The 11726-nt window shown below is 38.5% G+C and overlaps 1 protein-coding gene across 1 annotated transcript in view; it reads right to left on the bottom strand.

Annotated features, from left to right (window-relative positions):
• Positions 1-4648: 4648 nt before the first annotated feature.
• EEF1E1 (eukaryotic translation elongation factor 1 epsilon 1) overlaps positions 4649-11726 on the bottom strand; it is a 29903-nt gene continuing 22825 nt past the window's right edge. Inside the window, exon 4 of the mRNA XM_054020137.1 lies at positions 4649-5331. Coding sequence (XP_053876112.1) covers positions 5191-5331 — 141 coding nt within the window. The 3' untranslated portion in view covers positions 4649-5190. The remainder of the gene's footprint in view (positions 5332-11726) is intronic.

The raw sequence follows: 11726 nt of genomic DNA, 5'->3' as shown, positions 1-11726 counted from the left end.
TGTTCTGTGATAAAATAAGCAAGAGAATTTTCCAAATCCCTGTGAGGATCTCTCAGTTCACCCAACATCAGTCTGTAGGAGTCCGCTTCCTCCCACTTTGAAAAGGCCACAGGGGCCCACTGCTGATCCCAGAGGATCCACAGGATGCCAGACATTCACTTGGGACCCTGTTCCTCAGGCCTCCCCTCATCCTGCATTCTTGGTAGTTTTGCTCCACTGGGATTGCACCAGGGAGACTCTTGACTGTAACTGGTCTCAAATTCCTTAGGGAGGTGAGGGTTAGAAGATGTATACAAAAGGCAATAAGTGTGTGTGATGCTGACAGACCAGGTGCCAGCTCATGTCAAGGCCCCTAGGTCTCAAGTGAACACTGACATACATAGCTGGAACCAGTCTGGCTCACATATGTTAGTATTGTTAAAATAGGTATTAGAGTTCTACAAATGCATTTAGACTTTATGGAATGCTTGTAAGTTGACACATACATAAATCTCACTTATAATATTTGTATCCCATGTTACAAGGTAATATGTAAGTGTTTGATCTGTAACTGTAAATCACCAGTCAGGAGAGAAGCATTACCAAGTGTGAAATACTAGTTTGCCATAGGTTTTTCTCCCCTGCTCAACAAAAGAAGGCCCATCAACACCAGACAAACCATTGTGGAACAGCGGAGAAAAGACTTTTGATTGTCTCTCCCTCCCCCCCCCATGAAGAGGAGAGGTGCAACTGAATTCCTCCCAACAGCTGAACTTGCATCTTGAAGCAGAAGGGAGGGAGGAACAAAAGGCCCTAACAAAGATAAACTATCTTTGTGCTGCTTGGACTCTGGGGGGCAAGGGTTACTAAGCATAAGCAAGAGATCCCCAGTACTTGGCTTGGGTAAACCCTAAAGGACATATAGTGCTTGTTTATTATAGAAGCTTCTATTACCTTTTGAAACTTCAGACTGGAACTCATTTGTATTTATATGTTTACCTGCTTTAACCTTGTAAATAACTTAATAAATCTTTAGACAGTTTATTATAGTTGTGACATTGCAGTCTATATGATTTTATGGAAGTATGCTGATGAGTGTGAATATAATGTAACTAAAATATGCTTCATGCAAAAGGTCTCTTGTAAGGTATCGTTACAAAGCTTATAATCTACTGAGTGTGGTCATCCTATTTGTATAAATGTATCACTCTTGTATCTGAAACTAGAAATATGAAATATAACTCCGAGGGCCTATTGTAATTATGCAAAGTCTAGGCTGTTGATGGTGGTTTGGAATCTTGATGGCTCCCATCAGCCAGGACAATTGACTGTGGATAGCTCTGTTGGCAGGTAGGCCTTCCTGTGAGTCAGGCTGGGAGGAATGAAGGCTTGGGGACTTAGTGACATGTGATCATGTCACCTGAACTGGAATCCATCTTTAACCTGGTGTTTTTCCATTGAGGAGGGGTGGGAACCCACAGGGACAAAGGATTCCCATCTTATACAAAAGATATATTAAGTGGGTAGAACAGAACAAAGGGGGTGGCCATCATGAGAAATCCCCTAGCTACCACCTGAGCTGGAACAACGGCTGTACCAGGGGAAAGGATTGTGCCCAGAGTAGGAAGGCATCCAGTCTGTGAAAGAAAATTATTGAAACATCTGAGGGTGAGATTTTATCTGTATTCAGTTTTATTACTATACTAGGCTTAGACTTGTGTTTTATTTTATTTTGCTTGGTAATTCACTTTGTTCTGTTATTACTTGGAAGCACTTAAATCCTACTTTGTGTATTTAATAAAATCACTTTTTACTTATTAATTAACCCAGAGTATGCATTAATAGTGGAGTGGGTGGGCAAACAGCTGTGCATACCTCTCTATCAGTGTTATAGAGGGCGAACAATTTATGAGTTTACGCTGTATAAGCTTTATACAGGGTAAAGCGGATGTATTTGGGGCATGTGGTTCAGACCCTGGGTCTGTGTTGGAGCAGACTGGGGTGTCTGGCTCAACAAGACAGGGTGCTGGAGTCCCAATCTGGCAGGGAAGGCAGGAGTAGTAGTAGTCTTGGCACATCACTGTGCCACAAGGGGGGTTTTGTGATCCAACCCGTCACAATAGTATTAGCTACAAGCATTATATTTGGTGTGAGATCTAAGGTGCAACAGACCTGATGTAAGTGACTGGCCCTTTGGGACTGGGAGTTATCAGATGTTCAGCTGCATGCGTGTTCTCTGTGTGCTGTCCCAGCTCTGCTCAGACAGCTGACAAAGCAGACCTCGAGCGAACTGCCCAATGACCATAAAATCCATTAAGGTGCTGTAGCCTGATTTGGGGTGTGTTAGTAATGTTGATTTAATTCATCCACTTAATTTAACTTTATTTTTTTTAATTAATTGTTAATAATTTAATAACAAATTGGCAAGCCAAAACCCATACTAATTAATATCCACAGTAGAAAGGCGCTTGGTCATGTTTATTGTCAGCAAAGCATGGTTCTAGCTCCCTGGATCAATGTCTACAATTACACTAGCACCTGTATGCCTGTGACAATGGATGCAGCTCAGTCAGTGGTGAGACTTTCCACTGCCCCTTCAGCTGGATAAAGACACTCCCTCTGAGATGCATCTTTATACCCCAATACAAACAAGTTATGTATCCCCTTGACATATCAGGGTGTCACCCATTGCCTTATATCTGTAGGTTCGATCAAAACATCTCTATCCATCATGCTGTCATCCTGACCTTATCCCTAAGATGGGGGCAGCATGTTCCTGTTATCTTTGGGGAATGTGTTTATCAGGGTGTTCTGGTACCACCCTTCTGGAATGTGCTTGCGTGAGTGTTTTTGCAATATCAATCTTATGCTTGCCAAATTCTGTGAGCAGGGCCTGCCTCTTGCTCACAACTGAACTTTTTGCTTTATATCAGCAAGGTTTTGACTACTCTAGCCCAGACCTCATGGGCTTACGTTTCAGGCCCTCTTCCTACTACAGGAGTAACCTGAATATTGCTGTGATCTTCGTGTAAGAGACCATCTAACACAAAGGCAAGTTTAGTTGGGTGACAAGATAGATCAGAATCAGGGCCGGATTTCCAATTAGGCAAAATAGGCATGTGCTTAGGGGTGCTAGCGTTCTAGGGGCACCTAAAAGTTAAAACTGGGTTAAAAGTATTTTTTGATGGAAAACACAAAAGGTCCGCTATAGGCAGGGGGGACACTAAAGATGCTGTGCCTAGGGACGTATAAGATGTAAATCCGGTCCTGATCGGACTTACTCCATGTTAAGGCTGTTAATAGTGCTTGAGGAGTTCACACTTGATAATTGATTGGTGAAATTTAAGTATAGAACTCTCAGCCAATTTCAGATTTGTGCCCTGCTTCTTAACAGTCTGCCCTGAGGTTGGTACTCATGCTCCTGAACCACTACAGGACAACTTGACAGTATGGGACCAGAGTATCCCTCTAGCTCTACCCTGAGCCCAGCACTGCTCCCCTATTACCCAAGAGGCATACTTATTTCAAAACTCAAACTGCACTCCATAAGGCAGTACCCTTGAGTGAGCCCTTTCCTCTGTGTGGGGGGAGGGGGTTGAAAGTATTTTTCTACTATCTAGCATAATTTTAAGAGATTCCATATAAAAAGCTATATTAACACCATATACTACAAAATGAAGGTGCACTGAAATTAAGAAATGCCAAAATTGAAGTTTCCACATAATGCAGGATATGCATTCTGGTCCAGATTCAATCAGAACTGTAGAAACTAAATTATATGAACTAAACAATTGTTTCAGTAACTATTTATAAAAAAAAAATTGCCTGAAAGTATGCAGAAGGTAATGTTAGGCAATTAAATTATGCATCTCAGTGCATTAATAGTGCTAAGCATTTCCATTTTAGATCACTAATTTCCAAAGACTTGGAAGAGCCACATATTCAGTAATCCACACTATTCAACAGAAGTTTGAATCAAAAAGATTTTAATCCTACTATATATATATAAAAAAAAAAAAGCCTCCACACCTCAAGTAGAACCCTTTTTCTCTCCTTTTTTTAACCCATAGAAATTAAATCAATGCGAGTCAAAAAATGACTTTAGTAAAGTACCCCATTATTGCCTTAGGGAAGTTGAATGCATTTTTAAAAATCATGTTTTCAGAGTTTTCAAACTTGTATTTCTTTTTGGATAGAAATGTGTAGACATTCTGAAAAAATACATAGTGTTGCTTAGGCAGATTTTACACTTCTGTAACTTTTTCAAATGAAAAATTTCAGGATTCATTTTTGGGAAATAATGTCAAACTTAACATGCAAACCAAAAATTAGCTATTGCTTCTACCTGGTCAGAATCTAAATTCTTTTGTAGGCCAAGTCACAATAACCAATGCAAGTGATTTTTTTTTAAAAAGCTTAGACACCCCCCGATTTATGCAATTGTTTTGTTCTGGAAAGCCTTACGTAACTCGGATTTTGCATAAGTAGGAAACGTAAACTTGTATGTTATGCAAAAATTTCCACAACTCGAAAATCCTATTTCTGGCTTATGGAACTTTTTCCATAAGTGCGAATTTGCGTGGGGAGCGTCTGTATTTGAATTCAGATATTTTAACTTAATTTTGCCAAACTATTTTAAGAAATAAAAGTATCACAACCAAATTAAGAGTAGACTTTTTAAATAAATTTATTAGATCACATAAATATTGTTTGCAACTGATACATTTATCTGTTCCCTTTTTCATGTCCTTGGCACACAATATAGCTCTTACCATAATATTTACAAAACTGGTGTAAAATCCATGGAAAATAAAATGAAAACAAAGAAGTGCTAAGTATGTAGTAGGTCAATAAATAGCAAAATGGAGTGAATATTGAAGGACAAGTTGTTCATTTGTCTTATATTAAAGATTCAGCTATTACATGGGTAAAAGAATAGTTCACTAAAAAAAATTAAAGGTTAAAACTTGATTCTTGATTCCCATTTTTCACTACTGTTGCATTTTAACAAAAACTATATCATTGTTTTATGAAGTTCAAATCTTAAATGATAGTTATTCAACGCAATTTTATTACTTTAGGCATCAGCTGTTCTGGTTCACATAAGGAAGGTTATACATCTATGCTTACAAGTTAGTGGTTTTGAAATCCAAACAACAGTTCTCATTTTTTCAGTTCCCAATCATCCTTCCAATATGGCACAGAAGACCTTTAATGGACATTAATGTAGAGTCTGTTCTTCATGAAGATGATATTAGACAGATGTTGCCTGATACCCGGATAATATTGAATGTGATTAAACCAGCGAGACACATTGAGGTATTTCTCCTTCTCTTGCACTGTAAGCTCAGCCTAAAGAAGGGAAGAAATACAAGATGTTAAATAATCATATCCCTATTAACGCAAAAACATATGATAAGTTACAGGAATAAAAAGTAGTTTTATAAAGTCAGTTCTTAGATAGGATGAAAAATTATGACAGTCTAGCAGTGCAGTACATTGATTATATATTTTTTGATTGTGGAATTTTAAAACCATATGTTAGCTTTATGGAAGTCTGAAGATTTTCAACAATAATTTGCATAATTCAACATAAAACAGAACTGGAGGCTCAATTGTATGGGTTTAAAGCAGAGATTACAAAGCATACAGGCCTGGTTCTTGTTCCAGTACTTCTAGTAAAGTGAAGAAAGGCTGGAATTTAGCATGTTTAACAAGGGATTACTATATAGTATCCTTAGGAAAAGTTCTGAAAGACATACAAGTAATCCTCACTGTTGAGCTCTAGTCTAGGAAGCTGTCGAACTGCAGTCTTGCATTTCAGGCCAAATGCTTAGTTTACATTTTTAAAAAGCAGTACTGAACAGACAGATGGACTGTTTTCAAGCATATTCAAGACAAATGAATTAAAGATATGCTTCTAATTTTTTTACCGTTTGATCTAAGAGTGTCAGCAATAGTTGTTGGGTGTGGTTCAACAACTCTAGAAAAGTCCGTAAATGCAACTGTCACATGCAACAGTAACTTATTTTCTTTAGATGTACTCAGATTACTAGTATCTAGGACACAAGTGGCATCATTCAAATCGTCACAACCAAAAGCTATAGACTGAGGATCTGTCCACATTAGAAATATAACCATGAATTAGTAGGGTTGTCTGCCATAGTTAGAGGTGCATATGTGTAGTAATCTGCATCCTGGCACTAGCTCCTAGTGCAGTTGTGATGAAGCAGCACAGAACGATGTCCTGGGGAGAGAGCTGGCCAGTAAGAGGGGGCTCAGAATCCACGTAACAGATAGAGCCCTGCGCAGATACAAATTTATATCTCTGGCTAGAAATTGGTATCCGCTGAACCACAGGGCTCTCTCGGGAACCGCAGTGGTGAAAGGAGCAGAACATGGGGCTGCCACTCCCAGGAACCAGCACCCCATGCCGGCAGCTCCTCCTATGAGGCTGTACCACCCCAGCCCCATCCTCTGATGCGGCTGTACAGACCCCAGACAGGAGACACAGTCATGCAGATGGCTGCGTGGAAGGGATGGGGCGGTACAGTCACACGGCAGGAACTGCTAGTGTAGACTCCTGGAAGTGGCGGCCTCACATTCTGCTCCTTTCGCCGCTGCGGTTCCCAGGAGAGCCCTTCAGTTCAGTGAATACCGATTTGCATCCGCGCAGGGCTCTACTGACAGGGAACTGGGAAAAAGCTATTGGAGAAGGAGAACAACGGAGATATGAGCTAGCGGATGAACTGAAGCCTGGGTAGGAGGGGAGGTGATAAAAGGAAAGAAGAACAGGAGAATAAAAGTAAGGGATTGGGAAGTGAGAAGGAAAATAGGAAAGTTTTCATGTCAGAACCAGAGGGGGTGAGGGAGGGGAGAAGACCTGGGTATGTGAGCAGGCAGACACTGGTAGAGAGGGGAAGTAGAAGGAAATTCTCTCTCTCTGGTACATCTGTAGATTTTATCAAGGGGGAAAAAAACCTGAAAGGAAATATAATTGGGGGAGGGAGGGGGGAGGGCAGGTGGTCAAAAAGCTGTGTTTGATGAAAACAGATCCTGAAAATGGTAAACAAGAAGCCCACCCACAAAAGATCTAAAGTGTATGAACAGAGAGAATGACTGTTTGAACATCTATTGAAGGAATACAGTTCAAAGGTGCCTAATGGACAAGTGAGGGCCACTAGGACCTGCTTGTGGATAAACTCAATGAAAACGTGTACAGCCACAGGACCATCAAATCTAAGGAACACTTCAAGTCGAAGAGAAGCAAGGAACAGGACTGTAAGAGTGGAGCTGGACTTCCCACCAAGGAAAGGAAAAGTTGATTCTCCTCTGAAGTGACACAGTATATGGTTCTCTCGTTCTTGTTAACAACAATGCATTTGGTACTAACTTCACAGTGTGTACAAGCTCACAAAGGTTAATGAGTTGGTAACCTATAGTTTATTATTATAAGTAGCAAGTCATTGGTAATGTTATATATTATTTATGCTCCTGGTATAATTTTTGGTGTTTCCCTTGTAAAGTTCTAAAGAATTAAAATTCTCCCTTTTGTCCTGGTTTGCGCTTCTGCCTCGCCTTACAATTAGGATAGCCTTGCCTAGCCAGGTCACCACATATGTTCAACATTTTAAAAGAGTTTTCAAGTAAAGACCTTAGGGTTATTGGAATAATCTAGTTGTGAACGTAAATTAACTGGCCATGGGAAGATGAAGCTAGAAGGAGCTTCCAGGGCCATTATGCTGACTTTATATCCTCCCTCCTTGGTGCTCATGTAGTAGTTGCGAACAGGATTTATTTGCGACCAGCCCATCAGTAACCATCTTAATAATGAACAGCTTTAAAAGCTGCCTCAATGTATGTCTGAAGATTGGAGTAGACACACAGCCAATCCAGGATGAGGACTACAAAGGTGAGCTTTACTCCACTTTTGCATTTGTTTACATTGCATAATTCTTGGTTGCAGTCAAGAAATTAGCCCAAGATTCTCAATGAAATCTAATTACCGTTACATTTTCTTTGAAGTCAAAGGCACGGGAGAAGCACTGAAATTCTGACTGTACTGCTGGTTCTTCACTGTCTATTCTCCTTTCAGTAGGATTTGGATTTCTCTACAATCGTCCCATTACTATATATATATAATTTTTTTTATTACCCTTCCTACATCCTCCATTGCCAGCTTAATTTCCAGCATGCTTTACAAATGCTCTGTTCCCTCTCCACATCCTTCCGTATTAACTGACCTAGTAGTGAGGCACTCAAAAATTAATTAAGCCCAGAAAGGTAGACAGCAATCTACTATGAAGGGACCAAAGAAGATCTTCAGTTGAACCTGCCATATCAGACTATATGTACACGTACAGATAGAAGCCTGTTTTTTTCTTCCAATCTATGAATAAAAATTAGGTGTGCAAGAGTGACATTCATTCTAAAAATCTTTAAAAATATAGTGACCAGAATAATCAGTTCAATTCACTAACTACACATAATGCTTCCTTTGTTTAATGAGTTTTAAATCCACAACATATTGTGATAAAAGTTTTTTCACCTAATGTGTCCAGAAAATTTAAGGTAGTTTATTTAAACACAAAAACCTTTTAATTTTTGTGCACTTTCAATTGAATTTCCATCCAAAAAGAGCTTTACACAAATCAAAAGTAACAAATGAGTCATCTAGTAAATAAAGAATGATTCATTCACCATTTTCTAACATAACAGAAAATTGAAAATTAAGTATCTGAATAAATGTAGATTAAGTTATATAACTGCTAACAAATGTTCATTGAGTTAGTATATCCTCCTGGTTAGCAAACAAAGAGCTAATTTTAGTATAAAGGCTATACTTTAATTGCAAATCAACATGTTTTAATGGTTACCAATCAATTAAAAAAAAAAATCAACCTCTCTCAAGAAGATAACTAAAAAATACAAATGCAAAACATGATTAAAGTTGATTATTTAAATCAATCTATGCTGGCCAGAGCATATGTGAGTATTGTGCTAGAGGAATGTTCCAGTGGGATATTACTGTATCTGAAGATATGCCTTCACAGCATGTGAAGACTGACTGTTCCAAGTTTAGTTTGGAGCTGGAAGCCACATAGAAGATATGTCAGCTCCAACTTGCTGGATAATAGGAGCAAAGTGGGAAAAAGAAGGGATAATTCTGAATAGTTTCAGTAGCTAGAGTCTCAAGCTGAGCTTCATCTTGTAACAGTCAACTTTTGGGACTGCAAGTGTTGGCTGTAACAGGCATGTTTCCCCCATAGTACTCTATCGTAGAGCTGTACCGCACAGAACTAGAGTGAGAGATGTAAAGATAAGAGGGCATGGGGATAGTAAAAATACCAGAGACTGAATGGGGTGGGACAGAAGTAGGGAAGAAGAGTAGAAAAGAGAACATTTCCTCTTCACAATATTGATTTTCCAGAACTGCCTTTGCTGAATTATTGTAACTCTGAACTAAGCCAAGCACATCTCTGAGCCCAATAGTCCTTTCAGCAGCTTGGAAAAAAGTAGATTTTGCAGCATCACTTACAGCAGACACCACACATCCCTAGATAAGGGAACTCACTTGCCAGAATGCAAACATACTATTGCCACTATATTTCTGCAAAAAATTCAACAATTCAAACTCTAATCCCCTTTTCTGGTCCATTCCAATTTTGTTGAAACTTAATTAGCAAGCTTGCCTCCTACTGGTGCAGAAAGGTGAAATCAGCTCTGCATACTGCAACTGACATCACTGATAGAAATACACAAACACTTAAATGAGAACCCATTTTTTCTGCTGCACTAGAAACACAATTAAATCAGCATTATCCATGTAGAAAAGAACAAAATTGGTAAGAGAAAAATTTCAGCTTTTTAGAGACCTGACAAACCAAAAAGTGAAAGCTATTAAAAGCAGCATAGAATGGTCTTTTAATTAAAATACCCTGTAAAACTGCCTGAAGTTCCCCATATATTGGGCACTCTGACATGCATAGAAAAGACACCTCTGATCACATGTAATTGTCCTAAATATTCAGTGTAGTTTGACACTGGTACCCAATATAAAGCAGCAGCACAATTTACAAAGCAATGAAGAGTATGGCAAGAGCAATGTGTATACACCCTGAGGCCTTACAAAATTCAGTATTTAAAATATAAAACGTACTGGAACATTCTGGAGCAAACTATGGTATTTTAGTAGCAGCACTGCAGTTAAATGTGTCCTTTTCTGGTAAAAACCTACTTTTAATGGGGAAAGACACTGGGCCCTAAAATATGGAATTCCACTGAAATTTAGCAGACAATGGGCCCAAGATTCTCTCACGCTAGTAACTCCAAGACTTCAATAATTATTTTTGATTTACAAAAGTGAAAAAGCAGGAGGATTAGTTCTACTAGGGGCTGTTTAGCAGAGTGAAAAAACAGAGGGCAAAAATATCTATTCTGAAAATGAAACCCCTTTTGTACTCTTGGAAAAAAAATGGGCAAGGTATTTTACCTTATTTACATAATGTACTCTGCTGGTGCAGTATATTAAAAAGCACTTTGTGGCATGCTCTAGTTTTTACTCAGATTATAACTCTTAGGTTAATTGTTTAGAGATCATCTCCGTGGCATTTTTACAACATTTTGTTATAGATGGATATTTTCTGTTCTTCCTCATTAAATTAGATAATTCCCCCAAGTTAAGAAAAGCTGCTGTTCTGCTATTAAAATAATTATCTGCTATTAAAGCAATTTTAATAGCAAACAAACAGCCACTCAATTTAAGGATTTTTTTAAAGGAGGAAAACCCTTGATATTTCTATGCAGAGCTGATGAAGGCTCACCAAAGTAGTCATTATACAATAAGCCTAGATTTTCTGAGTTTCTAAAAGGTCTATAAATTACATTCTTCAAAGAGTATAACACTTCAATGGCACTGTGGTTACAGACAAATTCTCACCCTAAACTCGGTGAGACTCTTGCCCACAGAGTTGTTTATGTACCAAACACTTTAGCATGAGAATAAGGATATCATGAGAGCTCCAACACTTGTACAAATTTAAAAGTGCTTAGAAAAAACATGGAGGGAATGGAGGGGAGGGAGGGAAATGGTAATAATGACTTGACAGTATCTCACTGGGATGGCTTGATAAGACACCTGACAAATTTAGCAATACTTTGATTAAAAAAATGCGATATCAACTTCAAGTCGGATCCTGCAGCAAAGTCAGCAAGACTATGCTTCATAGAGAGCCACTACATGCAATAGTAAGGATTTATAGGCTCCGGCCCCTAACTTTAAATAGCATTTGTTATAACAGAATACAGAAGTAAAGGAAAAATGGTAACTATTTGTTATGGCGGTTTTATCTCTTTTTTAATTTTAATTAAAAGTCACAGAGTCGTCATGGGCAAAAGTCATGGTGATCAGTAAAACATCCTAAGAATCATTAATGTTGTTTTGTACCCCCAAATAACATTTATTTCCCCGTTTTGTGTAAATAGACGTTAAGGAGTATTAGCATATAATTTCAGCTCAGTATTAAGATAAGATGGAAGTTTATTAATGGGCATTAACCAAAACATTTACTGGAATACGAACAATAAATGCTGGATAAGTAGTTCAAATATTAATGAACTTGAATTGGGAACTGATTTTTCGTTCTCATACTAAGTTTTTCAGCCAGTCTTAAGTTGGGGACCTGCATGTGAGCAGAAGGCCATCTTCGCAGTTTATTAGATAGAATTCGTATTAGAGTAATTTATTT

This window comes from Malaclemys terrapin, chromosome 2 (assembly GCF_027887155.1).
Source record: "Malaclemys terrapin pileata isolate rMalTer1 chromosome 2, rMalTer1.hap1, whole genome shotgun sequence".
NCBI lineage: Eukaryota > Metazoa > Chordata > Testudines > Emydidae > Malaclemys > Malaclemys terrapin.
This window is presented reverse-complemented; position numbering and strand designations above follow the sequence as displayed.